Source organism: Otolemur garnettii, unplaced genomic scaffold (genome assembly GCF_000181295.1).
Source record: "Otolemur garnettii isolate 467f Iridium unplaced genomic scaffold, OtoGar3 scaffold00096, whole genome shotgun sequence".
Classification (NCBI taxonomy): domain Eukaryota; kingdom Metazoa; phylum Chordata; class Mammalia; order Primates; family Galagidae; genus Otolemur; species Otolemur garnettii.
In genome coordinates this window covers 768,015-795,442 of record NW_003852491.1, presented here as the reverse complement: position 1 = coordinate 795,442, position 27,428 = coordinate 768,015, and the positions used below count along the sequence as shown (strand labels likewise).

Genomic DNA, 27,428 nt, shown 5'->3' with positions numbered 1-27,428 from the left:
ATGAAGGTTATGTTAATCAGTTTGATGAAAATATTTCAAATTGTATATGAAAACACCACACTGTACCCCATGATTGCATTAATGTACACGGCTATGATTTAATAATAAAAAAAAATAGCAGAGTGGTAGCTAAATGACAGCTCCCAGGCTGCACCCATCTTCCCAGGACACCATGCAAAAGGCCCAGGGTTCATTTAGCTGCTGCCTCACATTCCCTCTGAAACTTGCACGTCCTGAAATAGAGCTGGAAACATCTAAACACTTTGTGGTGAAGAAGGTGGTTCTAGAATCACAGACTGGCTGAAAATTGAATGGTGTGTACCTGACCACGCTTCCTCTCCCCTTTTAACTCCAGCCTTATTAACATGGGACACAGAAGTACCTTTGTGGCAATAAAGCTTAATTCATCTCCTGAGAAAAGCACTAGAAAGGGTCCCAAGTCCTTGATTGTCTCAGCTGTCCAGTTCTGAGGGAATCTAAAAAGAGATAATAAACAGTAAAATGAAAAGCCACACTATGGTGGACATCTGTTGCCCTTTCCCCCTTCACCTTTCTTTTAGAAACAGACCATCTTCATACTTGAGGAGGCTGTCAATAACATGGTCCCACTTCCCTGACCAAGAATATTATGTAACATAGGCTGACCAATCAGACTTATCCCTGGGAATTTTGATGGAAGCTGTCATTTTTTCTAGTATTTTTCACAGAAAAGAGAATGTTGGAAGATATTCCTGTCACCAAGAGGAGAAAATAAAGGCCACACAAAGGAACACAAAGCTGAAGAATGGGAGAAACATATTCTTAATGACATTTGCAACCCTGGATCCAGCCATGCCTGAAATCCACCCCTGGATTTCATCCACCCCATTACATCCCATTTCTTATTGAATTTGTCATTTACAATACTTTTTTTCTTCCTCCCTTCCTCAATAGAAGAATGATTATACATTTGTTTCTTTTAAATAAGCACAAGTCTTATCTTACAGAAAGAAAAATAAATTTCTCTTGAACTTGGCAGGATAACAGCACTGACCCAGAATCCAGTTATTTTTATACATACTATAAATATCTTCCAACACATTATCTTTGGTGACATCCCTAGAAAAGGTGTTCCCAGTTACTAACGAGAGCCCCTCTCTAAAAGCAAGGCAAACTACCCCTAGTCAAACAGTCCCCACTCTTATTTCTTTGAAAAAATATATCCCATAGACTGGAAGCTCCATGGGGGCAGGAACCATGTGCCTGTCTTAATAACCACTGTACCTTCAGACTTAGTAGTGAAACCATTGTCACATACTCAGCACTGTGTGCCAGGCACTCCTGTCAGTCATCCACCTGCATTAACTCAGTTAATCATTACAACTGCCCGTAGGGATCATTACTATCCCTATTCTACAGATGTGAAAATTAAACTTCAAAAAGATTAAGTAATTTTCCCGTGACACACAGACAGTAAATGATAGAAGAAAAATTTTAGCCCAAGGAGTCTGGCTCCTGAGTCCAGTACTGTGCCTGGGACACAACTGTTACTCAGAAAACTATTGTGTAAACATTGACTGATGACTAGGTCCTACTCATATACCTGACCCAACCTCAGAGAACTCTACATGGGAAAGAACAGTTAGTTCTTTTTTCTCAATCCCCCGTAAGTCACGTGTCTTTATTATTTACATTTTTATTTTTCCATTACAAAAATAATGATATTGTGGAGCAAGAGGAACTCTCATTTGTTGCTGGTGGAAACACAAAATCATATAGTTACTTTGGAAGACATTTTGACAGTTTCTTACAAAAGTAAACACACTTTCATCATATAGTCCAGTGATCACATGCTTCGGTATTTACCCAAAGTAATTCAAAATATATGTCTACACAAAAACCTGCATATGTATGTTTATCCATAATTGCCAAAACTTAGAAGCAACAAAGATGTCCTTCAGAAAGTAAACAGACAGACTGTGGAATACACAGAAAATGGAATAGTATTCAGCACTAAAAAAGAAATGGACCATCAAGCCAAGAAAAGACATGGAGAAAACGTACATGCAAATCACCAAGTGAAAGGCTATCTGAAAAGGCTACCCCCCGTATGGTTCCTGCTATCTGATACTCTGGAAAAGGCAAAACTATCTGGGGTTGCCAGGGGTTAGGAGTGAAAAAGGGATGAAGAGGCAGAGCACAGGGGATTTTAGGGCAGTGAAACTCCTCTCTGTGATATCACCATGCTGGGTACATGTGTCTGAACCCATAGAATATATAATGCCAAAACTGAACCCTAATGAAAACTATGGACTTTGGGTGATAAAGACAATGCAATGATAATGATGCCAAAGTAAGTTCATCAATTGTAATGAATCTGGTGACAGATGTTGACAGTGAAGAAGAAATGCATTATATGGGGACAAGGGAATACGGGAAATCTCTGCACTATTCTCTTGGTTTTGCTGTGAAGCTAAAACTACTCTTAAAAAAGTCTTTAAAATAATAATAATGCCACCACCTTGCATGTGCAAAGTGCCATCTTTTCAAAACTCTTTTCCTTCATATGCCAAATTATATTGGTGACAACCCTGGGAGACTTGCAGGGTGGCTACGGGTGACCCCACTTCACAGGGAATCTGAAGCCAAAAGAAGGTAGGTCACCTTTCTAGAATAAGCATGTTTAATCACATCCTAAGCTAGATACTCTGTTTGGAGGGAAGGAGGCCCAAAGTTGGGTGCCTCTTCATCCAGCACAACGCCCCCACCATAGCCACACCCGGCCCCTCCTCACCCATACTGTTCCAAGAGCTTGCGCTTCACCACAGCCTTGTGGTCAGGGCTGAGGTCTGGGCAGTCTCTGAGGCCATGCAGGGCAGTGGGCCAGGCCTTGGGGGAGATGCTGCTGTCAATGATGGTTGCTGGTAAGTGACACAGCAGGTGTCCCATGATGTCCACGGTGTATTCATCAGCAATGGAGACATCCTGAAACCAACAAGTAAAGCTGATGGGCAGATTCTGCAGAGTCAAGGTCCTGATTGCTTAAAAACACTTCCCAACCTCAAACTTCTTAAAAGTTCTAGGATCTGACCCACCTACCCTGTCACAGACTACTAGAGATAGAGTAGGCCCTGATCATCCCCCAGGGATGCAGGCCTCAGAAGTCAGGGAAACCCCAACTTGGCACATCATGACCTCTCAGTAAATGAGGGTTGCTGTCGTCCTTATCATCATTCTGAGGATACTCTGCAGTCCAAGAACCATTATACTGTTAGTGAAACAGTAATAAAACCACCATTTCAAAGTTTGCGTGGCACTGGAAAGCCTTCAAAGCTCTTCCCCAAAATGACAAAAATAGCTGACATGTACTGTGTGCTTACTATGTGCCAGCCACTGTCCTGAATGTCTACAAGTCTCAGTCCATTCATCTTCAAAGTAACTTAAGAAGTAAACACTCTTACCCACTTTTTAAAGATAAAGATACTGCCAACTAGTGGCAAGGCTGGAATTTACATGGGCTTTTGCATTAAATAGTACATTCCGCATTCCATGCCCTCAATAACTCTACATGGTTGTGCTATTGTATCCACCTTGCAGATGAGGATACTGAGGTTCAGGGTGGGGAAGTGACTTGATCAAAGCCACATAACCAAGCATTGGCAGAGGCACATCTAGAACCTAGAGTCAGTGTACTATGCTCTCTCCAGTCCTCTAGAGTCCTCCCCTTCTTCAGGCCCTAGGATGAGAGTCTCCAGTATCAATAGCCAAGAGTGTTCCAACCAGCAGTTTCAGGGCCAGCTCTGAGACCCACAAGTCAGACTTCCAGCCATCATAGCATACTCAAGATCCCAGCCAGATCCCCAAGATGTGTGTCCCTAGGATGGCCTCAGGCACCCAGAGGGAAAGGTGTATCAGGAGGGGTTTCCTTACCAGGCACTGTTGTACTTTTCTGAGGACTAACGTCTTTTTGTGGGAATCTAAAACCAAGTAGTCCAGCTGTCTCTTCCCCAGGCTTATCAGAAAGGGTACACACTGTGAGGCTGGGAAGGAAGCCACGTAGTGGGCCCTGGAGAGAGATGGGGGAGAACTATGGGAAGAAAATAGTGGCTGCTCTGTATTGGTCCCTGAAATCGTGGTCCACATGCCCAAGAGCTCATTACGGGGATGCTCTTTAAATATTTGTTCTCCCAGGGACATTGGTAGCAAGCCTCCCACCCATCATGCTCCTCTCCACCCGTCATGCTCCTCTTCTATCAACAGGAAATAAGCTTCCCATCTTGGTCCTCTTCTACAGGCAGAAAACAAGCTTCCCATCATGCTCCTCTTCTTCTATGAGTAAGAAACAAGCTTCCTATCATGCTCCTCTTCTCTGAGTAAGAAACAAGCTTCCCATCATGCTCCTCTTCTATGGGAAGGAAATAAGCTTCCCATCAGGCCTCCCTTCTATGCTCCTTTTCTATGGGCTTGAAACAAACGTTCCATCACGCTCCTTTTCTGTGCCCCAGCATTGCTGATCAGAAAATGGAGTCTCCATAAACATGTTGACTGATGGACTGGTTGAATGGAGATGAGGAAAAAGAAAAGAAAAAGTAGAGAAGAAAGAGACAAAGAGAAAAGAGAATAAAACAGAAAGTAAGGAAGAAAGATGAGGAAAGTCGAGCAGAAAGAGAAATGGCCCCCAACTCTGTCATCCCCAAGCTCTTGATCATGTGTTCTCAACAAGAATAATGTCACCCTCAGGATAGGGAAACAGATTTGAGTCGGGGTGAAAAATCTTAGTTATGCCAATAACTTGTGACTCACCAGAATTCAACTCTACTCAATAAAATCTTTTTCCTTAGCATATAATTTCTCTCATTAGGGAGAAAATACGATTTTTCTCATTAGGGAAAAATTAAGATTTTTCTCCTTAGGAAGGCAATAATGAAATAAAAGTTGAAAAAAATGGCATGGAACCCATGTGGCCAATTCATCCTCACAGACTTGACTGTTCCAAAGTGAGATTAAACATCTTCCCTCAAACACGTTCTTCCTCTTCTATGCTCTCTCAGAATCCTTTTTTCCCTGATTCCAAAATCTTTCACTGCTATCTCCTTAGTATTCCTCAAATCTGCTCTTGTCTCTCCAATTTCTGTACCTCTGTCTTGCTTATTTCTTCATTCACTCATCTAGCAACTATCTACAAAGCATCTACTATATGTCAGGCAAATTCATAGGAACCAAATACAGGAATGAACCAGTAGTCCCTGTCCTCATAGTGCTTAATTCTAATAGGAAGAATAAACACAGAGACCAATGAATAAAACAAGTCATTTTAGCTAGTAAGAAAGAAAATAAAATGTCTCTATAATAGAGCATGATATGCCCTCTTGAAAAGAAGCACAATTTGGGCTGAGACTTGGCAGAGTGAAAGTAACTGGCAGTGCCAAGATCTGGGCTACTGAAATAATCTTCCACTGTCTCTCCTTCCAGCCAGGCCTCTGTATCCCATCCTCTACATGAGCAGTGGTGATGATCTTTCTGAAACATAAATCTGTAGGATGTACCCAGAATATAAGTGACACATCTCAGAGAGTCACAAAAAGCCCTCTATTATCTGGAGTCTTTGACTTCTCAGGCCTTCTCTCTCCCACCTATTCTGCAGATCCACACCCTGTGTTCTCAGGGTGCTTGGCTTCCCTTCCACCTGCTGCTGGACAACCTTGTGCTTCTTCCTGGGGTATCCATCTTAAACTTTCTATCCCCAATTCATTCTCCAAGTGTGAGTTCCATCTCCCCTGACTCTCTGGTCTGAAGGTGATTCCCCCTCCTCTATGCCTTGTGGCCATTATCCTCCTTGACACCTGGATTTCTTGGAAAACCCCTCTTACTCTAAGTGTTTATAATTTTGAGTGGAACCAATTTCTCTCCCAGCCCCAGAGGTGCAATACAGACCTAAGCCAAACAAAGTTACCCATCATCCCAACTTCACTGCTTAGTCCAAGGAGAGCAAATTTGCCCAAGTAAAGTTAATGAGAGTCAAACACAAGACTTTTATTGAGAACGATGGGAAGGTTTTTTTTTCGTTTCTTTACCCTGAATATAAAGCTGGGGAAATGTAACCTTGGACTTGCCAAGGGTGCCACAAAGAAAGAACCTGCCTAACATTGAAGCTTGAACAAGAGATAGATGACATCATTTGAGCCCCTAGATCTAGCCATGCCTGAAATGCCTCCCTGGACTCTCCATACCTCAACAAAAAAAATTCCCTTTTATTGCCTAAGCCAACTTGAGATTAGGTTCTGTCACTTTCAACCAAATATCAACTTGATTTTATAATTGGTTTGTCTATTCCCAACCCCTGGTTGTAAGAAATTTTAACTATCTCTGATAACTAGCACACAGCAAGTATTCACAAAACATCTTTTTGAATGAGTGAAGACAGAAATAGCAAAAGAAGGTAGATGGAAATAAAGAACACGAAAAGGACAGAAACAGTGTCCAGATCAAGTTTGAGAAGAAGGGATGCCCCCACAGGCCTAAAAGGCTGCACATAGCAGAAGATATCACCTGGCACAGCTGTGGGGAGAGCCCAGATGGAGCTGCTTCACTGATGCTGACTCAGCTTTGGGTTGCTTTGGCTTTAGTTGGTTTGCACATAACAAAAAAACAAGATCTGTTTGAAATATCTACATGAGGCTCAGAACTTAAATACTGGTTCTCAAGGGCTTAACTGTCTAAGACACACTCACTCTGCTCCTGGCTCCTCAAGAAAACTCAGGGGAAGAAAATCACCTTGGCTTGAGTGATTCCCATCAATATGATGGCTAAGCCAGAAAGTCGCAGGGGGGGAGGGTCAGAGGGGCAGGAGGGAGCAGAGGGGCTGATGTTCACTTACGGGAGCACAGCCAAGAGGAAAGGCGGCATAGACGACCTGGAAACTTCCCAGTATTTCCATGCCAAACAATTAACCTGAAAGATTAAGCAGTTCTAGTTCTGGAAATTTAATCCAACAATAAGAACAAACACACATAGTGCTTTCCACATGCCAGGTACTTGTCTTTTTTTTTTTTTTTTTTTAGTTTCAGATTATTATGGGGTTACATACAATTTGGTTACATAGTTTGCTTTTATAAGGTTAAAATCCGAGTTGTAGTTGTGTCCTTACTCAAGCTCACTTACACAACAGAGTACCCTATCATCCAGGGATCACTACTGTGCCCAGCTTATAAATAAGAAAACTGAGACAACAACAACACGAACACAAAAAACTAATGTATGAGTATGCTCAGCACAATTTCTCCTACAACTGCAAGAAAGTGAGATACAACTTTAATGTCCCTCAGTAGGAGATTGGTTAAGTATGTTGTGGTGTATCCATACAATGGAATATTATGCAACTACTTTGTTCTATTAAGGTAGATTTTTATATATATGTATATATATATAATAATTTATATATTAACATTAAGATAGGAACAACTACTTTATTCTATTAAGGTAGATTTATATATCTTAACATTAAATGATATCTATGCTTATATATATATATATATATAAGTTATGTTGTACGTATAAGTTAAACAGAATGGTGTGAATAGTATGAGCTCAAATGTCTTTTTTACCTCACATGTAAATGTGTGTTTATCTACAGACACACACTTATATATATATATATATATAATATATATTTTGGTATATATGTATATATATATCAAAAAAATTCCAAATGCAATAGCAAACTTTTCCCTGTAGTTACCTCTAGAACAGGGCTGCTCAGTCTCTGCACTATGAACATTTTAGACCATATAACTCTTTGGCATGGGAGCTGTCTTGTGCATTGTAGGATGTTAAGCAACATCTCTGGCTTCTACCCACTAGATGCCTACAGTGCCCCCGAGTAAGACAACCAAAAGCATCTCTAGACATGGCCAAAATTCCCCCAAGGAAGCAAAATAATACCCTGCTGAGAACAATTGTTCTAGGGGGAAAAAATTGGGAAAATTTTACTTTCTCTGTATTATTTATAACAATAATATATTTTCAGTAACAATGTAAACAATAAAGGCAAACTGTCTATCTAACAGGTGTCTGAAGGTTCTGAGAACTGGAAGCTCCTATGTTCCTGTGTTGGGGCAACTCTCACTGCTCCAGCATGTAGCTCAGTTAACCCTGTCCCCTCCTGGGCAGGACTTTTAATACAGTTCAAAGGTTCTCTCCAGGGAGCTGATTAGAAATGCAAATCCTGGCGGGGGGGAGGGCATGCCTGTGGCTCAAAGGAGTAGGGTGCCCTCCCATATGCCTGACGTTGCAAGTTCAAACCCAGCCCTGGCCCAAAAAGTGCAAAATAAATAAATAAAGAGAAATGCAAATCCTCAGGCCTCGCCCCTCACCTACTGTGTGGGAAACTCTGGGACTGGAGCCCCCATTTGTGTTTTAGCAGCCTTCCAGGCGATGCAAGCTCAAGTTTGAGAGCCACTGATAGAATAAACAATCCAAGCGAATGACAATGCTTCCTAAAGCTTTGCATACTCCTCCAAAGGATTAACCATCAAGCATCATGTTCCCTGGAGTTCAGGGAGAGAATCCATTCATGTCTCAGACACAACAAGGCCAGAGCTGAGATGCCTCCTACATCCATTTCCTCACCCACTCAGGACTCTATCTGCCAACAGTTCACATTCAAAGTTCAAGTGCTTCAAGGCCTGTTTTTACCAGCTCAGATACTGTGACACTCAGTTACTGCTTCTAGCCTCCTCAAAGGGCTAAAGAGACTTCATAAGTTTTTGGAAAATGAGGTTTCAAATGAAAAAGAAAATGGAAAGGGTAGAAATGTTCCAGGAGGGATTACCTTCAGTCCCAAGAGAACATAATTACGAACATGCAAAACAGTTCACCTTATGAATACATGTTAAGGTTCAAATCTGAGTATAGGGTGACCACTCTGTTGAAACTTTGGCTGTAGAGAGATCGGTATTTGGAGCTTTATGAAAAGAAACTGGAGAAAACCTGGCTCAATGTTTACATCCTTACACCCCAATAATTCTGGCATAAATATCTTCAGATGCTATAGGGGAGCCCAGTAAGGGAGAGAGAATAAGGAGCAGGAAAATGCTCTAATGCTCTTAATAGAACATTAAGATAGGAACAACTACTTTATTCTATTAAAGTAGATTTATATCAGGAGGTACCTGATATGGTGAAAGCAGGAAGAGGTTGTTCTCAAAATACCGGAAATGGGCCAGAAATGAGTCAGGGCTCATGGCGTCAATATGTGAGCACGTCACACCTTTGACCAGCTGCCCAGCACTAGAAAACAAAACAAAGAGCTCAGGAGAAGAGAGGGGCAGGAAGGAAAGAAGAAAGAGCACGAGAAGGCAGATTTGATCTGCCCCAGGCTACAGACAGGACTGTCCAACTCTCCCTCCTGAGAAATTAGGCTCCTTGGACAGAAGGTTCCGAAGGGCCTCCTCTTCGGCTCCCAGTCCACATTCTCCTACCTCAGGAGCTCCTCGGGCCTCGTGGTGGTCTTTAACAGAAGCTCGTACAGGAACAAGGCCTGAGGGAAGAGAATAATTGGCAGTGCTGATGGGCGCTCACTGTGTGCCCAGCACTGGGGGTCACTATGACCCCACTTTATAGATAGAGACATAGAGGCTCAACAGGCTAAGTTACTTACCTGGGACCACACAATTGCTAAGTGGCAGAGCCAGGATTTGAACCAGTGTCAGAGTAATTCCAGAGCCTTGGCTCTCACACTCCAGGCACAACTCTCTACACTCCAAGAGGAGAATGAGGAGCCAAGCGTTGGCAGCAGGAATAGAATTTACTTGCTGCCTGGTTAAGAACTCTCTGTGACCCCTGTTTAAACGCCCACCTACCAATTCCTGAACACCGGGCATTCCAGAAAGGGAAGCAGAAGGGAGGGCTGAATGGGCCCGGAGGGGCTGGAAAACACCATCAGTAAAGAACCTGGGCTGGCAGCACGCACTCCCCTCAAGCCCTCCCAGATGAGCACTCCAGGAGAACAATGCATCGCAGGCTGGGGAGTCATCTGTTTCAAGGAACGTAACTTTACAGAATCCCTAACTTGCAGATGCAATCAAGTACTGCATTTGTCTATTTTATAGACTCTGAAACTTTGAACATAATTCCCCAAACAGAATAAATTAGGAGCTAGCGTGAGACATGGCAGCTGAGGGCCTGGAAGCAGCAGGAAAACCCAGGTGAAAAGAACAGCAGTGGAGGGAAGTTCTGGACACCGTGTGGGGCTTCAGAGATTTTCCGGGGCGCAGGGACAAGTTCTGGGACCCCTCTAGTGTCTTCCCCATCTCAGAAAATGGCAATTTCATCAACTCAGTACATGGGGCAAAAAGTATCTTAAAGTCATCAGGAGCAAGTTGTCTTTTCCAAAATCAAGTGATTGCCACCGTCACTAAATCTGGTGGTGCTTTCTTACACGGCAAGTGATCACTGGAACATCATCCAATCTCAGGAGACACCCTAAGCAAGAGCCCCCGGAGCAGACAGGGACTGTTGCCTGTTGTGCTCACTTCTGCATTCCCAGCACCGGGATAAGCACCTGGCACGTGGTTGCTAAGATGCTGGAGAAACATTTGCTGAGTGGATATAATGAAGGCTGACTGAATGAGAAGGAAGCCAAGGACAGTTCCAACTAAGGTGCAGCAACCATCACCAACACCATTCTCAATGCTGGCAGCTTTTAATAATACACATAATAATGGCTGATATTTCTTGCACCCTGCCCAGATGGCAGATAGCCTCATTAGGAGTTATACCCATTTTGCACACGAGAAAACTGAGGTCAGGTAAAGAGAAATGTCTTCTCCAAAGTTAATTAAAAACGGGAGCCAGAATTCACTCTCAGGTCTTCTTAACACTATGCTGCTCTGCCTTCTAGGTTTAATCCCACAGAAATAAATTTCTTTTACCAAATTAAAACAGACCATTTCTCACAAGACAGACAGAAATACAGGACTGATCTCTGAGCCTCCTGGGCACACCTGGCTCCTCCGAAGTTCCTTATCCTTCAGGACTGTAGGATTGAATCCAGGTTCCCTTCGTAAGTCAAAGAGAGAGACTTCTTTAAAGAAAGCCCCTGGTATCTCCACAATGCCTGAGGCAGCATCTCCTGCTTCAATCATCTGCCAAAAGTGAGAAGAAATAGAATAACAACCTGTAAAAGGTGCATCAAGCTTTGAGTAAGAGCTGGGCACTGATTCGTGGGCAATAAAGTCCATTAGATCCACTCAACAACCCTAGGAAGTAGAGACAATCATTCTCCCATTTTGCAGGTGAGAAAACTGAGACCTGAAGGGCAATTGGTTGACCAGTAAGTGAGATTCAAGCCCAAGAATGTCTTACGCAAAAACCCACATTCTATACTTTAGACATACAGGGTACTGCCACCGACAAAGCGATGGTACTTAGGCCATACCCTTAGGTTTGATCTCTTAGTAGATGTCTGCAGTCAGACAGAGCAGGCCTGATAGAGCACGATGCCCAAAGACTCCCTGCTGAGGGAGAAAGGAATACAGGCACGACTTCAGATCATGGAAAAGGCTTTCAGGAGCATGCTAAGAACTTCAGGATTCACTGAAAAACTTTTAAAACATTATTAGACTAAGAAACCTGATTTAAGGAAACTCTCCCAGATTAGACCAGCAGGGCACAGCAACCCTGTACACCCATAGCTGAGATAACCCGGCCCTGAATCCATGGCCCTAAGTCACAGCCCACTCACAAACCCCACCAGACCACATCCGCTGGGAGCCATGTGCCTGAGGTCAAGACATCTTCCTCTTACCTTGCTCAGGACACCTTGCTGCTGGGCAGGTGACAAATCAGACACGTGCTGAGCGAGGGTGCTTCTCAGGGCCTGGGGGAGGTCCTTGCAGTCCATGCTGCAGAAGGCCTGGGTGCTGACCCCGGCCAGCAGAGCACCCATCTGGCTAACATTGTAGAAAGACAGCACCTGGGAGAGGGACAGCCACGCCGTGAGGTGTTGCTCAGGCCTTTTGCCTCTCAGACAGACAGCAAGCCTGCTATGGGTGACACTGAGGGACACAACAGTGAGCGAGACAGGTGTCTCCATAGACCTCCCTTCCTTCCACGAGGAAGAAGTCAGATACCAAAACACAAGACGCATTCGAGAGATGACTCCACCATCCAAGGCCACAGTACAAATATCACAAACAGGCACCCCTGAGACATGGCTAGCCTGGCAATGGGCTTTATGTGTTTAAGACTAATGGACAACATTCTAAATTTTTTTTTCTTTTCTTCTTTTTTTTTGAGACAGAGTCTCACTATGTCACCCTTGGTAGAGTGCCGTGGTGTCACAGTTCACAGCAACCTCAAACACTGGGGCTTAAGCAATTTTTCGGCCTCAGCCTCCCAAGTAGCTCATACTACAGGCGCCCACCACAATGCCTGGCCATTTTTTGTTGCAGTTGTCATTGTTGTTTAGCTGGCCCGGCCTGGGCTCGAACCCTCCAGCCTTGGTGTATGTGGCTGGCCCGTAACCGCTGTGCTATGGGCACCAAGCCTTTTCTTTTTTATTTTTAAGAGACCAGATCTGTCTTTGTCACCCATGCAACAAAGTGCAATGGCATGGTCATTGTTCACTGGAACCCCCAACGGCTGGGCTCAAACAGTCCTCCCACCTCTGATTCTCAAGTAGCTGGCACGTGCCACCACACCTGACTAATCTTTATTTTATTTATTTATGTTTTTTATAGAAACAGGGTCTCTCTATGGTTGCCCAGGCTGGTCTTGAACTTCTGGGCTCAAGCAATCCTCCTTCCTGCACCTCCCAAAGTGTTAGCATTACAAGCATGAGCCACCACACCTGGCCTGTTTTTAATTTTTAAGTTAAATTATTTTATGGGGAAAAACTCTCATAAAAATCCAGATTTGAGTTTGGGGGGTTCTGTTGTTGTCGTTTTAATCTGAACATGAGGCAACCCCGGGCCCAAAGTAGCAGAAACAGAGCAGCAACCCCCTCTTTAGGTGGGCCACGGGCTTCTCCTCCCTTTTTCACCCCTCAGGAGGAAGATTCAGATATTAGAGAAGAGACAAACCACTTTGTCCAGGGCTAGAAGGGAATAAAGCAATCTCCCTCAGCTCCCTGAAATCAAATTCACAGAGAACTGTCAAGTAGACACATGGGGCCCCAGGTGGGGTCTAGAAACAGGGCGGCCTCCAAAGGCTTCAAAAAAGTCACCATGAGGCTAGATGGGAAAAGATGAATGGAATAGCCTTGCACTTGAGTCAGAAAGTGAGAATGAGTGGGCAGCCCTCTCACAGCCATACTGGAGACAGTGAGTGTGGGGGTTCAGCAAGCTCTGAAGCCAGACACCCTGGGCTCAACCCCAGTTGCATCCCCTTCATGTGGCCTTGGCAATTCCCTCGTATGTTCTGCACCTCACGTTAGAACAGAGTATGGCAAGTGCTTGATAAATGCTTGTTATTGTTGTTTTATTGGAATTAGTCCCTATCTGATCCTTGTGAGCCAGTTTGCATCCTAGGAAGCGTCTATGAATGTGAATTGAAAAAGCAGGGCACCAAATGTTTAGGACTCAAGTCCTTTGAATGGGACCCAGCACAGGGGGACTAATTCCCCCAGGAAGAAGGTCCATTCTCTACTCCAGGACTAAGGCTCCCCTCCAAATAGGACTTTCTGCTCTGACAGTTCCCACTCTGCAATAAAATAGCATCACCCCTAATCCCATGGTTAAGGATATGCTGGCAGCTCAACAGTAAGCAAGAAAATCCTGGGATGGGCCCCACACATTGATCAACAACTCGGTGACAGCTCACAGTCCTAGAGCTCATCCTCTGTTATGTCACCTAATACTATGCAGCAACACTATGGCATAATCACTATTATTATCCCCATTTTACAAATAAGGAAACTGAGTCAAAGTGAAGTCAATCAAATTTCGCAGTGTTACACAGTTAGTAAAAGGCAGAGTGAGGATTAGAAGCCACTAGTCTCCCCCAGCGCCATCTTCTTACCAACTGGTTGTCCCTGCAGTGTATGTACAACAGGCCATCAGGAACTGAATGTTTGCATTCTCCAAAATTCATATGTTAAAGGCCCAGGCCCAAGTGTGATGGTATTGGGAGGTGAGGCCTCTCAGAGGTAACTAGGATTAGACAAGGTCATGAGGTAATTAGGGTTAGGTGGGGCCCTGATCTTGTGGGATTAGTGCCCTTGTCAGAAGAGACACCAGAGAGCTTGCAGTCACAGAGGTCACGTGCACACACAGAAAGGCAGTAGCTGCCTGCAAGGCCAGAGAAGAGGCCCCAGAAGGAAACCTACCTTGCCAGCACCTTGACCTTGGACTGCCCAGCCTCCAGAACTGTGAGAAACAAATGTCTGTTGTTTGAGGCACCCCATCCATTGCATTTTGTAGTGGCAGCCTGGGGAGACTTAATATGCCCTTGGGCCTCAGGCCACTAAGTAAAAATTAAAAACCCCAACTGACCTTCTCATGGGCCAAGTATTTGGCAGACAAGATGATGACCTGGCTCTTGGCCCAACCTGAGACCTGGTTGAGGGTGGAGATGGCACCATGCACAGCCTCAGGGGAGAGGGATTCCAGCTGACTGTAGGTCAAACCCACAACGGCATCTGACAAAGAGCCCAAGGTCTCATTGAGGGTCTGGTTCTCTGTGGCAATGTCCAGAAGGTCTGCTTTGAGCTGGAGGGAGAGAAAACTGGAATGGACATTGACAGAAAGCAGGGTGGTGGCTCTAGCTAACTACACCCTGTGGTATCAGGAATGGGCATCACCCTGACTCTGACCCACCAAATCCTCTGGGCCCAGAGATGAGGAAGGTGAAGGACTCCTGCTATGCCCAGACACTAAGTCGCCCCATGGAGGGCACTTCCTCAGCCTTGGCCTTCATGTGCCACAAATTCACCTGTGTTTCATTTAAATAGTAATTTCTTCTTAAATCAACCTTTTTTTTTTTTTTTTGAGACGGAGCCTCAAGCTATCCCCCTGGGTAGAGTGTCATGGCATCACAGCTCACAGCAACCTCCAACTCCTGGGCTCAAGCGAGTCTCCTACCTCAGCCTCCCAAGTAGCTGGGACTACAGGCACCCGCCACAACGCCTGGCCATTTTTTGGTTGCAGCCATCATTGTTGTTTGGCGGGCCCGGGCTGGGGATTCGAACCCGCCACCTTAGGTGTATGTGGCTGGCGCCTTAGCCACTTGAGCCACAGGCGCCAAGCCTTAAATCAACCTTAAAGCATGGCAGAAGGCAATCTCGTTCTCTTGTAACTCCACCAGACTCCTCTAGTATCTATATCTCTTTGGTGACTTTGAACTCTAAATCTGTACATAGAGCTGTTTTTCTTTCGTGGAATATCCAGGAGATTTTTCATGATAATTTATAATCTGTGTAAAAATAATTCTCAACTGTACAGGAAAGTAAAAGTCTCCTGAAAATCCTATCTCATAAAAATAGCCATAATTAGCAATCGGGTGTGTATGCTTCCAAGATTTCTTAGGTCTTTTTAAATATAGAGGCAGTATGTAGTTTGCACAAAGTTGTAGTATGAATAGGAGCACACTTTTCTTTTCTGTATTTTTCACTCAAAATCATTTCTTGCATGTTGGCACTTTTCTATGATTATTTTAATAACCATTTTATCACAGTATGTCTTCCACGTTATAGTCAGATGTGTTGCCCAACTGCTTCTGTTGAGGAAGATGACAAAATTACCTACTGGAAAATGACATCTGTAACAAAAAACGAAAATGGTTCCTGTTTTAACACCTGAATTTGTACAAACAATATATTCATTTCATTGGTGCACAGAATGACTCCAGGCAATATTGAAATGGCCACTAGGGGGCAGCAGGGTGAAGTAGAAAAAACAGTTGTTCCAGCACCTGGGTTCTCTTAAATTCAGCAACTCCCCTTTCCTAGGGCTGTTTCCACAGCTGTAAAAGGAAGGAGTGGACTAGAGTGATGGTTCCTTAACCACCAGCAGCAACATCAGCTGAGAACTTTTAGAAATGCAAATCATTTCTAACCTCCTGAATCACTTTGCACGGGGCCTGGCAATCTGTATTTTAACAGCAATTCTGATGCACCCTCCAGCCCGGGATCTGCTGAGCTAGACGACCACAAAGGATTCGCTCATATCTAACTGTATCTGACCTTCTTCTTGGCTGTCACAGCTATCCCTGTGGCCTTAAAATACATTTATTTTCTTATTTTTGCTTGCTTGCTTAGAAGTGCTTCTTTTCCTTGAAAACAACATATGCATCGACAAAGACAGATGACCATGATGTCAAATGTCGCTGGGGACCTTATGGTTGTGTGTGGGAAGCTTCTGTGGAATTATTGATGGCTTCATGAAAATGTTCTTTTCGAATAAAAACATTCAAAAAGAATCACAAGAAGTGAAGAGAAGAGGGACAGAATGGAAACTTGAATGGAAGAGAGAGAGATAGAGACGGAGGAATATAAGAAACAGTCTATGTTTGTTTGCTGACTTGTCAAGACCTGGTCTAAGAACTCACAGCTTCCCGCTGATCCAGTGTTCTTAATCCTGGCTGCATTGGAATCACCTGAGAAGCTTTAAAATCATGCTACAGCCCCAGGGGTAGGGAACCTGCAGGCTTGGGGCAACATGAGGCTGGCCCTCTGGGTCCATGAGTGCAGCCTTTTGACTAAATCCAAATTTTATGAGACAAATCTTTTTACTAAGAGGACTGGTTCTGTGAAGTCTGGATTCAGTTGAGGGGCTGCACTTGAGGATTTGAGGGAGGGCCATGTGGCCCAAGGCCATAGGTTCTCCACACCACCCAGACCAGTAACATCTGAATCTCTGGGGGTGGTGCCTGGCAGGGCTGTCACTAATGTGGAGCCAGGTTTGAGAACCACAGGCTATGCCCTGCATGCTCTCCAGGGCTGCCCCTTTAGCACCACCTGTCAGCCTATGTCAAGTGCAGCTTCCAGGGCCCCACCCTGGACCTCTTGAAGGAGAATCCACATTTTAGATCCCCGGGTGATCCACAGGTATGTGTAAGTTTGAGACAGCTGCTCTGATTGAATTTTGATCTATCTAAGGTTTTTTTTCTGTTATTTTTGTCTCTTCTTCCCATATTATGCTCATCCCAGTTTTTGAGATACCATCTTCTGTGTCTCAAGTTAGATCTTGATTAACTCAATGTATTTTCTCTCAAAGGCCGGACAAGGGGGTTATCCCCATTTCTCTGGCTAGTGAAACTGAGGCCTCAGGCCTTGCTCCTCTGCTGCACCTTCTGCACAGCAGCCTGGAAGCCCCTCAGCTGGCTGCACTTGATCATCTGGTGAAGCAGGACTTGAGCCACTGTAGCATCCAGCAGCTCCAGGTCATCGTAGAAACAAACCAGCAGCCCCAGCCTGTGTGAAAAGAGAAGGCATTGCAGTGGAGGGCTCAGAGCTGGGGACCATACTGCATTCCCCGCTAGTCCAAACCAACAGAGGTGTGTTCACATCAGCTACCATATATCAGGTCTTGTCCTGAATTTACCTGGATTGTCACATCACAACAACCCTATAAGGCCGGTGCTCTCATTAGCCCCATTTCAAAGATGGGCAAACTGAGGCTCAAAGAGATCAAGTGACTTGCCCAAGACAAGTAGTAGGCAAGTCTACTTAAATCTACATTACCTACCTAGGCCATCTTTCTTCCTGAGACAGATAAAGGGCATAAGGAAAGAATGATGTTCTTAGCCGCAGAAAAATCCTCTTTTTCTACATGGAGATAAGGGGTTTCTCCACCTTTGGGGAAATGTTCTCTGAGGCAGAAGTCTATTTCCAGGATGCCTCCCAAACTGCCCACCCAGATGATACTGATTTCAAAAGAGAAAAAAAGACAGGAGGCAGAACATTGTAGGAGCGAAGGTGAAATTTGAACCCTGGTAATTAGACCAAGAGAGACACATCTAGTGGCTAATGGGATAGAGTTTGAAACCCAATTTTATGTTTGACCTCCAGCAAGTTACTTACCTTCTCTGCAAGGTTGCTGCACACAGTTGTGCAGTGCACACTCTGCACTACTGTACAGTGGCCCTACCTCTCTGAGCCTCTAAAAAAACGAGGTTTACTTTGTTCGTGATAGCACATTGTATGAAGGAATGAGGATGACTGTGGAAGTTAAATGAGAAAAAGCATACTCTTAGTTAGTATGAAGACTATTCAACTTAGTATGTCTGGACCACCTGGTTGACCACGATTGGCCCCACTCCACCTTCTCAGAAAGATATTGACATCTTCAGACACGCCCATAGGAGGGAAGCCAGGTCCAGGAAAAGGATTTGAAAATGTGTCTGAGAGCAAGAGAGCTGCTTAACTGAGAAATAAAGACTCAGGGAAAGTGACAGCCAAGATACAGAATTGAACTGAACGTCCATCCACAGGTGAACTGATTCTTTAAAATATGGTATAGATGCACAATGAAACATTCTTCAGCCTTGAAAAAGAAGGAAATCCTGTTCTATGTGACAACATGGATGAACCTGGAAGATAAGTGAAATACACCAGGCAGAGGAAGACATGCCATGTGATCTCACTTATATTAGGAATCTGAAAAAGTTCAACTCACAGAAGCAGGTAATAGAATGGAGCTTAAGAGGGGGTGGGGGCAGAAAGGGAGTTGGAGAAATGTTGGTCAAAGGATACAAAGTTTCACTTAAATAGGAGTAAATTCTGAAAACCTATTATACTCCATGGTGACTATAGTTAATAACAAAGTTTGTTATTCTTGAAAATTGCTAAGAGAGTGGATTTAAGTGCTCTCACCACACACACAAAAAAGTACATAAGATTTGTTAACTTGCTTAATTAAGCCATTCCACAATGTATATGTATGTCAACACATTGTGTTGCATACCATAAATACACGTCATTTTATTTGCCAATTTAAAAAATCAAGTATAGAAGAAAAAAGAATATTTCTTGAGCATTCACTATGTGTCCACTGTGCTTAATCTTCCCAAAGACCTTAATGAAGCAGACAGATTTTATCTCTCCTTTTTCAGGTGAGGAAACAGAAGCACAGAAAGATGATATAAAAATGACTGAGCTCACACACCTTGTAAGCAGCAGAGCCAAGATTAAACCCAAGGAGTGTAGCTCCAGGGCCCGTGTTCTTAACCATGAGTCTATTTTTTGACTCCAACCATAGAAAACTGGGACCCACGCTAATGTGTGAACATTATTAGGGATGGGGGAAGGTGTAATAGTTTTTTTATATGAGTGAGTACATTCTCTAAGAGTGACTCAATTTTTTTTTTTTTGCAGTTTTTGGCCGGGGCTGGGTTTGAACCTACCACCTCTGGCATATGGGGCCAGTGCCCTACCCTTTTGAGCCACAGGCGCCACCCAGAGTGACTCAATTTTAAAACCTTTAAGGGAATTGACAATGAGAGAAGTGTGGCAATAAGACACCGAGAGATGGAGAGAAGAGGATTGAACAGTGCTCACCACCTTCTCCCTGACCTTCAACCCTGCCTGACACCCCTGAAGTTCAGGAGTGGGTGGTCACGTTACAATCATTAAATTCTAAAGCTTATCTCATTCAGGGGTTCCCCAGCTAAGAATCTGGTAACAAGGGGTTCTCAAACATGGGGAACCCCTCAACTTATTTCCAACACTTGGCTCAACCTAATAGAAATTACCCATTTCCCCTTGGAATAGGACCAAGCCCCCGAGTATTTAAAATGTTCCATTTCCGTGATCAGAGCCAGGATTAGCTCTTTATAGGGTTGTATACAATGCTTGGCACAGAGGAGCTAACAGACAGCATTTGTCCACTTACCCCCTTCACGACCTCTTTAAGAGAGGAAAATGGTCTCCTTGGGGAGCACGTCCCCTCACAATGCACAGAGACAGGTGGCCATATTCACAGAAGGATCAGCCACCTCCCTTCGCCCATGCTGCTCATGGAAATTTGATGCTTATGCTGGTAGCATCTTGGGAAAGAGTCACATGCCTGTGGATGGTAGAGGTGTTCCTCACACTGAAGTTGGAGGAGCTGATCCTCTCCAGAAATGCCTGGGCCAGTTCAGGTGTGATGTCATACACTGTATCCAACTGCTTGGTGGCGTTGTCATAGCTGATAAATAGCCTGATCTAGGGGACAAGGGTGGGAAGATCAATGAGGGTAGACGTGGCCTGCGGTGGCCCCTCCCTGGTGACCAGGACTCCATCCCAGTCACTGGAATGTGCCACCCAGTTCTCATCACTGATTTCTTACTGGTCTGTGACTGCTGCTTTGGTTTCCTCTTCAACCCAACTGTTATTTAGGAAACATTTTTTTTTTTTTACATTTTTTTACATTATTTTTTAATATCCAAGCAGTTGAACATTTTTTTTTTTTTGAGACAGAGCCTCAAGCAGTCCCCCTGGGTAGAGTGCTGTGGCATCATAGCTCACAGCAACCTCCAACTCCTGGGCTCAAGCGAGTCTCCTGCCTCAGCCTCCCGAGAAGCTGGGACCAAGGCGCCCGCCACAACACCTGGCTATTTTTTTTTTTTTTTTTTGGTTGCAGCCGTCATTGTTGCTTGGCGGGCCCGGGCTGTATTCGAACCTGCCACCTTAGGTGTATGTGGCTGGCGCCTTAGCCACTTGAGCCACAGGCGCCGAGCCCAGTTGGACATTTTTTAAAAGCTAATTCTTGCACATAGATTTGTTATACTGAGGTCAGAGAATATGGTCCATGAACTTTCTGCCTTGAATAATCATAATTTTTTTTAATGGATGAGTGAGTTTATAAACAGCCCTTGGCACCTGTGGCTCAGTGAATAGGGTGCCAGCCCCATATACCAAGGGTAGTGGGTTCAAACCCAGCCCTGGCCAAACTGCAACAAAAAATAGCCGGGTGCTGTGATGGGTTCCTATAGTCCCAGCTACTTGGGAGGCTGAGGCAAGAGAATCACCTAAGCCCAAGAGCTGGAGGTTGCTGTGAGCTGTGATACCACTGGACTCTACTGAGGGTGCAAAGTGAGACTCTGTCTCTAAAAGAAAAAAAAAAAGGAAAGAAAGAAAAGAAAGGATATAAACAGCCCTTGGGTGATGGAAAAGAGTATGTGTTCTCTTTTTAAGATACAAAGTTTAGCATATATTCAATTTTATTAAATATACTATTCAGACTCTCTATATTCTTTTTTTTTTTTTGTTTGAGACAGAATCTTACTCTGTCACCCTGGTAGACTGCTGTGGCATCAGCTTGGCTCACAGTAACCTCAAATTCTTGAACTCAAGTGATCCTCCTGCCTCAGCCTCCCGGTAGCTGAGACTACAAGTGCCCACCACATCATCTGGCTAATTTTTCTATTTTTAGTAGAGACAGGGTCTTGAAGTCCTGAGCGTAAGGGATCCATCCTCCCTCTTCAGCCTCCTAGAGTTCTAGGACTATAGACATGAGTCACTGCACCTGACCCGGGTCCTCTATATTATCATGTCCTTTTTGCTAACATGTCCGTTGGTAGCATGTTGAAGTCTTCTACTATTGGCCTCATATCCATTTTTCCTTGTATTTCTAACAGATTTTGCGTTCTATATTTTCATCACTGTCATTCTGTACTTAAAGGGTTCATACGGTTGTTGCTCCCTGGTGGACTAGACTCTCTATCTATATAAAATTCCCTCTCAGTCGTCACTCTTAGCTTCCCCTCTTAGTCTTAGCTTCTCCTCCCTTCTCTACATTTTTCGATGATAAAAAGTTGCAAATGAGTACATGGTCTTAAAAATCTCCCTTCAGACCCACCCTTCTAATAATTTAACCTGTATCTACTTCCTGAAAATCACTCAACATTGGAAAAATAAGGGGTTGTGGGGTTATCCCTAAGAGAGAGGGTTATAAAAATTGGGAGACATTTGAAATTCTCCCAGCCTCCTAGGTAAAAGAGATGACTTTCATTCCGCCTCAGGTTTTATACAGACATTGTTGGGTCAACTGGTCCTTGAACAAGCCACTTATTTGATGCAAACGCTTCTCTCACAGACCAGGAGAAAGTCAGGACACATACAATTTTTTTTTAAATAGAAGCAAGCTCCAGACTCTCTATGAATGCCTCTGTGTTTGCAGCATTTTTTTTTTTGAAACTTCAGTCCAGAATCATGATGCCTAAGAGAATTTGGTGTCATTGGGTCAACATCATTAGAAGGAGAGAGACAGGTTGACTGTGAGTTATGTAACCTTAGAACCTAAACATTTCTCTAACTCTAGAGTTAAAATCGCATCACTGCTCAGGCTATAGTAGCTATTAATAGAAGTAGCTATAAATAGAAGTAGCTAATCCATGGTGCTTCTGCTTTGGGTTCAGCTTCCAAGGACAGAAAACATTGTAACTATTGTCCTTGGCCTTTCTTGAGCACAAAAAAGTACTCTTAAATGATTTTTGGTTCACAACCAACATTCCCTCTATATTATGCTTGTTCACCTCAGAACTATCATAGTTGTCCACAACTCATTTCTGTACTAAAACACATTCCAATGACTGACCACTTGTGACCTTGTTCCAGGAGTTTTCTTTCAAGATACACCGAGTTGAAGCAGGTGTACAATTTCCAAGGCACCTTGACTGGCCGGCTGAATATTAGAGATTTAGAAGACACCTCCCCCCAGGTATATTAATAATGGGGACATATAAGTGCATTTTTCCAACTTACTTCTACAGGACTAATTTTCGTAATTTCTTCAAATGACAGGTGAACCATGTATCTGCCCAAAATCCATAAGTTTTCTGCACTGACCCATGAAACAGAGTCATCTACAAAAAAATAAAAAAGAGTAAGTAAAGGCCTTCACACTCGTAATGTGACCATCAACAGCATCCTTCATGTCAGGACTTCCTTTTGCAGTCATTAATTCATTCAACAACCATTTATTGAGCGCCTACCCCTGTGAGGCACCATGCTACACACAGGATGTGATCCTCAATGCCCACCACCTTGAGCCTTTGTTATTGATACTGTGGTACCTGGAATCAGCAGCGTCAGCACCTTCCTGGGAACTTGCTAGAAATGCAGATTATTTAACACTTAAATCCAGAGTTTCACTGGTTACTAAATGATCCAGCAACTTGAAATGTGTTTGACTCTCTTTTATTGCTACCACTAATAATGATTATCATCCTCATCAATCATCACCATGTTACTATATTTGAAGTAAACCAAATTGCTTATACCTCCCCACTCAAATGTTCTCCAAATCTTGGCCTGTGTTGGCCTTTCTGAGCACCTAGAAAGCCTTTCCTCCATCCTCCTGTGTCCAAATCCTACCTTCGAGATCGACCTCAAATTTTCCTCTCCCGTAAAGCTGTCCCTCATTTCCTGAGCCAGAAGTGCTGTCTCCCTTCTCTCAATTCCCAAAGGACACCATCACCCTGGGCTGGCTTTTGAAAATCCCCATCACTGAGATGTCAGTGAAACTTTAAAAACAGTCACATCTAGGATTCATCTTCAAGTTTCCCTGGGCTGGAGCCAGCTGCCATTTCCTCCCAATTCTTTAGTGAGAGGCACGTAGACACAGCCACATCGCATTGGTGGCATTTGAGGAACTAAGAGAGGGGGGAACAGGTGCAGTGAATCAGTCCCTAACTGCTGTTGCAGAGAGGGAAGCGATGACAGACCCCCAAAAGAGATAGAGAAGTCAGCTGGGGCATGCTCTGATTCTCAAGAAAATGCAGGGTGCCACCTCCATTCCAGGAATCAGAAATGTTGGGATGATCACAGGCAGACTCCCTAGGATGTCCTAATTGGGGACTCCAGACAGTTGCCTTGACTCCTGGAGGAAAAGCTGGCCCCAGAGGGCTTGAGAATTTCAAGGTAGAACCACAAAATCCACCGAGAACCAAGCAGAGTAGTTCATGTCTTAATTGTTAAGCATGAACTGTATTTCTAAAGTCTCCTGATCCCTAAGCTTGGGATATTTTTAACAGCCAAAGCATTTCCAGCTACTTCAAGGACCTTCATGGAAAAAAAAAAAAAATTAAGGTCTAGATAGAATTAATTTTAATTCACTGTAGTTTAATAATGAAACATACCATGTAGGAATTTTAGAAGGAAAGTCTGTGCCTAATTAAACTCTGGTAATAAAGACTCAAGGAAGTCTAGAGGTTGAGTGACTTTCTTATGGTTACACAGTGTGAGACTCGTATTCCTAGAGGCCATAATTATGCACCAGGCAGAGGGAATTCTGCTACGCATCAAAGACATCGATTATTATGTTGTTTAATGTTCATTATACCCAAATCTCAGAACTTAATTTTAGGAAAAGGATTGATTGGCATTCCCTATACTCCAACCCCACTAGCTTTCTTTCTTTCTTTTTTTTTTTTTTTTTTTGAGACAGTCTTATTATGTCACCCTCAGTAGACAACTGTGGCATCACAGCACACAGCAACCTCAAACTCTTGGGCTTATGTGATTCTCCTACCTCAGCCTCCCAAGTAGCTGGGACTACAGGCACACACCCCAACGCCTGGCTATTTTTTGTTGTTGATGTTGTTGTTGCCATTGTCATTGTTGTTTTAGCTGGCCTGGGCTGGGTTTGAACCTGCCAGCCTTGGTGTATGTGGCCAGCACCCTAACCACTGAGGGCACCACCCACTACTGGCTTTCTTTAAGTCTCCCTCACACCAAGCTCATCCACTTCAGGGCCTTTGTATTTGCTGGCCCCTCTCGCTGGAATGCCCTTTCTCCAGCACCTCACATGACTGATTTCATCTTCTCATTTTTGTCTTAATTCAAATGTCCACTGCTCAAGAGCTCTTCCCTGCTTCCTTACTCCAGCCCACGGGCCAAACCCAGCCTGCCACCTGTTTTTATACAGCTGTGAGCCAAAAATATTTTTTACATTTTTAAACCATTGAAACAAATACCAAAAGAAGAATAACATTTGATGACACGTGAAAATTACATGAATTTCAAATTTCAGTGTCCATCAATAAAGTTTTATTGGGACACAGCCACTCTCATTCATCTTTTATCTATGGCCTTTTTCAAGCTGAGTAGCTGAGACAAAGACAGTTAAGTTCACATAAAACTTGCCAAGCTCCCTTCTGGTAGAAAGTACCTGCAATAACTCTTTCCATAGCATTTAGCCTTTTTATTTTCTTCATAGCAGCTACCAGTATCTAAATTCTCTCTGTCTCTCTCTCTTTCTTTCTTCTTAATTAACTTACTTGTTCAAAAGTTTTCTCCACCTAACTTTCCACAAGAAAACAATAGAGGGCAGCGTCTGTGGCTCAAGGAGTAGGGTGCTGGCCCCAAATACCAGACATAGTGGGTTCAAGCCCAGCCCTGGCCAAAAACTGCAACAACAGCAACAAAAGAAAACAAGAGAGCCATGAGAACAGAAATTTTGTCTTATTTTATCTCCATCCTCAGCTACTGACACATAGTGGTTTTCAAAAGACATGCTAAAAGTTTATACTATTTGCATTAGTGGCATTAAATATTTGACAAGTTGAAGTTATCTGAGAAATTGTCATCATTGTTAATCTATATAGTCATTTTTTTCTTTCCCTCTTTTTAACATAAAATTTACCATATTAACGATTTTTTTTTTTTTTGAGACAAAGTGTCACTCTTTTGCTCTAAGTAGAGTGCTACAGTGTCATAATAGCTCACTGGAACCTCAAACTGCTGGGCCCAAGAGATCCTCCTGCCTCAGCCTCCTAAGTAGCTAGAACTACAGGTGCCCGCCACAACACCTGGCTAATTTTTCTATTTTTAAAATAGATGGCGTCTCGCTCTTGCTCAGGCTGGTCTTGAACTTCTGAGCTCAGGAGATTCACCCACTTCAGCCTGCCTGAGTGCTAGGATTACAGGCATGAGCCACCGGCCATCTTAACCACTTTTAAGTGTGTGCCTGAGTGGCAATAAGAACATGCACACTGTTGTGCAACCATCACCACCATCCATAACCAAAACATTTTGCATCTTGCAAAATCAAAACTCTACTACCATTCTAATCTCTGTCTCTATAAATATGACTACTCTAGGACATAAGTAGGCTTTTAATAAACATCTGTCAAATAAACAAAGCCTGACTTTCTGACTTGGTTGCCAGGAAGTTCAGAGTTAAATTTCTGTGCTTTATTGCCTAGACATTCTAACAAAATTATCTTGTGCTATTTTAATACAGATTTTTGTACACAGATGTTGCACTCATAACTGCCTATCCTAAAGGTTCTCATCTAAGATGCCATCATTATTTACATTCCACTAAAAAACTAGGACACACCACTGATTGTCAGATGCAGATGCACCATTATTTCAGACACTTCAACGTGTGAAGAGTGCGTTGATGAAGTGGGGTATGTGTCTTATTCCGCAAGCCACATCAAATTCTTTTTGGAGGTGGGGAGGGCAGTAAAAATCATAAGAGACAATGAAATCGAACTCCTGTTTTCAGAGACAAGGCATCTCTTTGAGGATGTATTTCTCCCAAAATAGTGACCCCGCCTCAAAGCACAGGCTCACCAGTGGCATTAGAGGATGTCCGCAAAATTCCAGTCATCCAGGAGTAGAGAGCTCTCTGGGAATGAGCTGAGGTTTGGTCGTAGAGATCTTTGAACACTGCAGATCTAAAGGCCACAAACACAGCATCGATTAATAACAAACAATGAGAGTCAAAACAGCAAAAGTGCCCAAAGCTGCCCTGTGCTGAAGAAAAAAACACAGGCTTGGCACCTGTAGCACAGTGGTTACAGCACCAGCCACATACACCTGGCAAGTTTGAACCCAGCCCAGGCCACCTAAACAACAATGACAACTGCAATAAAAAATAGCTGGGGGTTGTGGCGGGTGCCTGTAGCCCCAGCTACTTGGGAGGCTGAGACAAGAGAATCGCTTGAGCCCAAGAGTTTGAGATTGCCATGAGCTGTGACGCCACAGCACTCTACTGAGGGCAACGTAGTGAGACTCTGTCTCAAAAAAAAAAAAATTTCTTCCCATTCTTTGCTACATGTGGCTATTTTTCCATTTTTCCTCTTTCCCTTCTTAGCTAAATACCTTTCAAACAGTGTTCTATACATACTGTCTCCATTTCCTCACCTCTGGGTCCTTTGGGTGGCAGGGGAGGGAGGAAAGCTTTATTCACACACCAACTTGCCATTTAAAGTGTACAACTCAGAAGTGTAAACCCCAAAATAAAGTGTACAATTCACTAGTTTTCATTATAGTCTCAGAGTTGTGCAGCCATTATCACGACTCCTTTAGAACATTTTAAGCACCTCAAAAAGAAACCCATACCCTTATTATCACCCCTCAACACCCAGTTTCCCCAGCTCTAGAAACCACTAATTTATTTTCCGGCTATACAGATTTGCCTATTCCGGACATTTCCTGTAAATGACATCACGTGATATGCAGGCCTTGTGTCTGGCCTCTTTCACTCAGCATGATGTTTTCCGGGTTCATGGAAGCT

At 43.6% G+C, this 27,428-nt stretch overlaps 1 protein-coding gene across 3 annotated transcripts in view; it reads right to left on the bottom strand.

Annotated features, from left to right (window-relative positions):
• OTOA (otoancorin) overlaps positions 1–27,428 on the bottom strand; it is a 63,180-nt gene that overhangs the window by 22,770 nt on the left and 12,982 nt on the right. For 2 of the 3 annotated variants that reach the window (XM_003795721.1, XM_023516727.1), the window contains 13 exons: positions 26,483–26,586; positions 22,664–22,764; positions 19,983–20,122; positions 17,266–17,389; positions 14,472–14,687; positions 11,786–11,953; positions 10,983–11,123; positions 9,459–9,517; positions 9,150–9,267; positions 6,857–6,930; positions 3,910–4,045; positions 2,774–2,964; positions 383–476 (listed from right to left, as the gene is read on the bottom strand). In XM_003795721.1, the coding sequence (XP_003795769.1) occupies positions 383–476; positions 2,774–2,964; positions 3,910–4,045; positions 6,857–6,930; positions 9,150–9,267; positions 9,459–9,517; positions 10,983–11,123; positions 11,786–11,953; positions 14,472–14,687; positions 17,266–17,389; positions 19,983–20,122; positions 22,664–22,764; positions 26,483–26,586 (1,666 nt within the window). Of the gene's footprint in view, positions 1–382; positions 477–2,773; positions 2,965–3,909; positions 4,046–6,856; positions 6,931–9,149; positions 9,268–9,458; positions 9,518–10,982; positions 11,124–11,785; positions 11,954–14,471; positions 14,688–17,265; positions 17,390–19,960; positions 20,123–22,663; positions 22,765–26,482; positions 26,587–27,428 lie in introns of all 3 variants that reach the window. The other variant, XM_012808854.2, reaches the window with a different exon arrangement.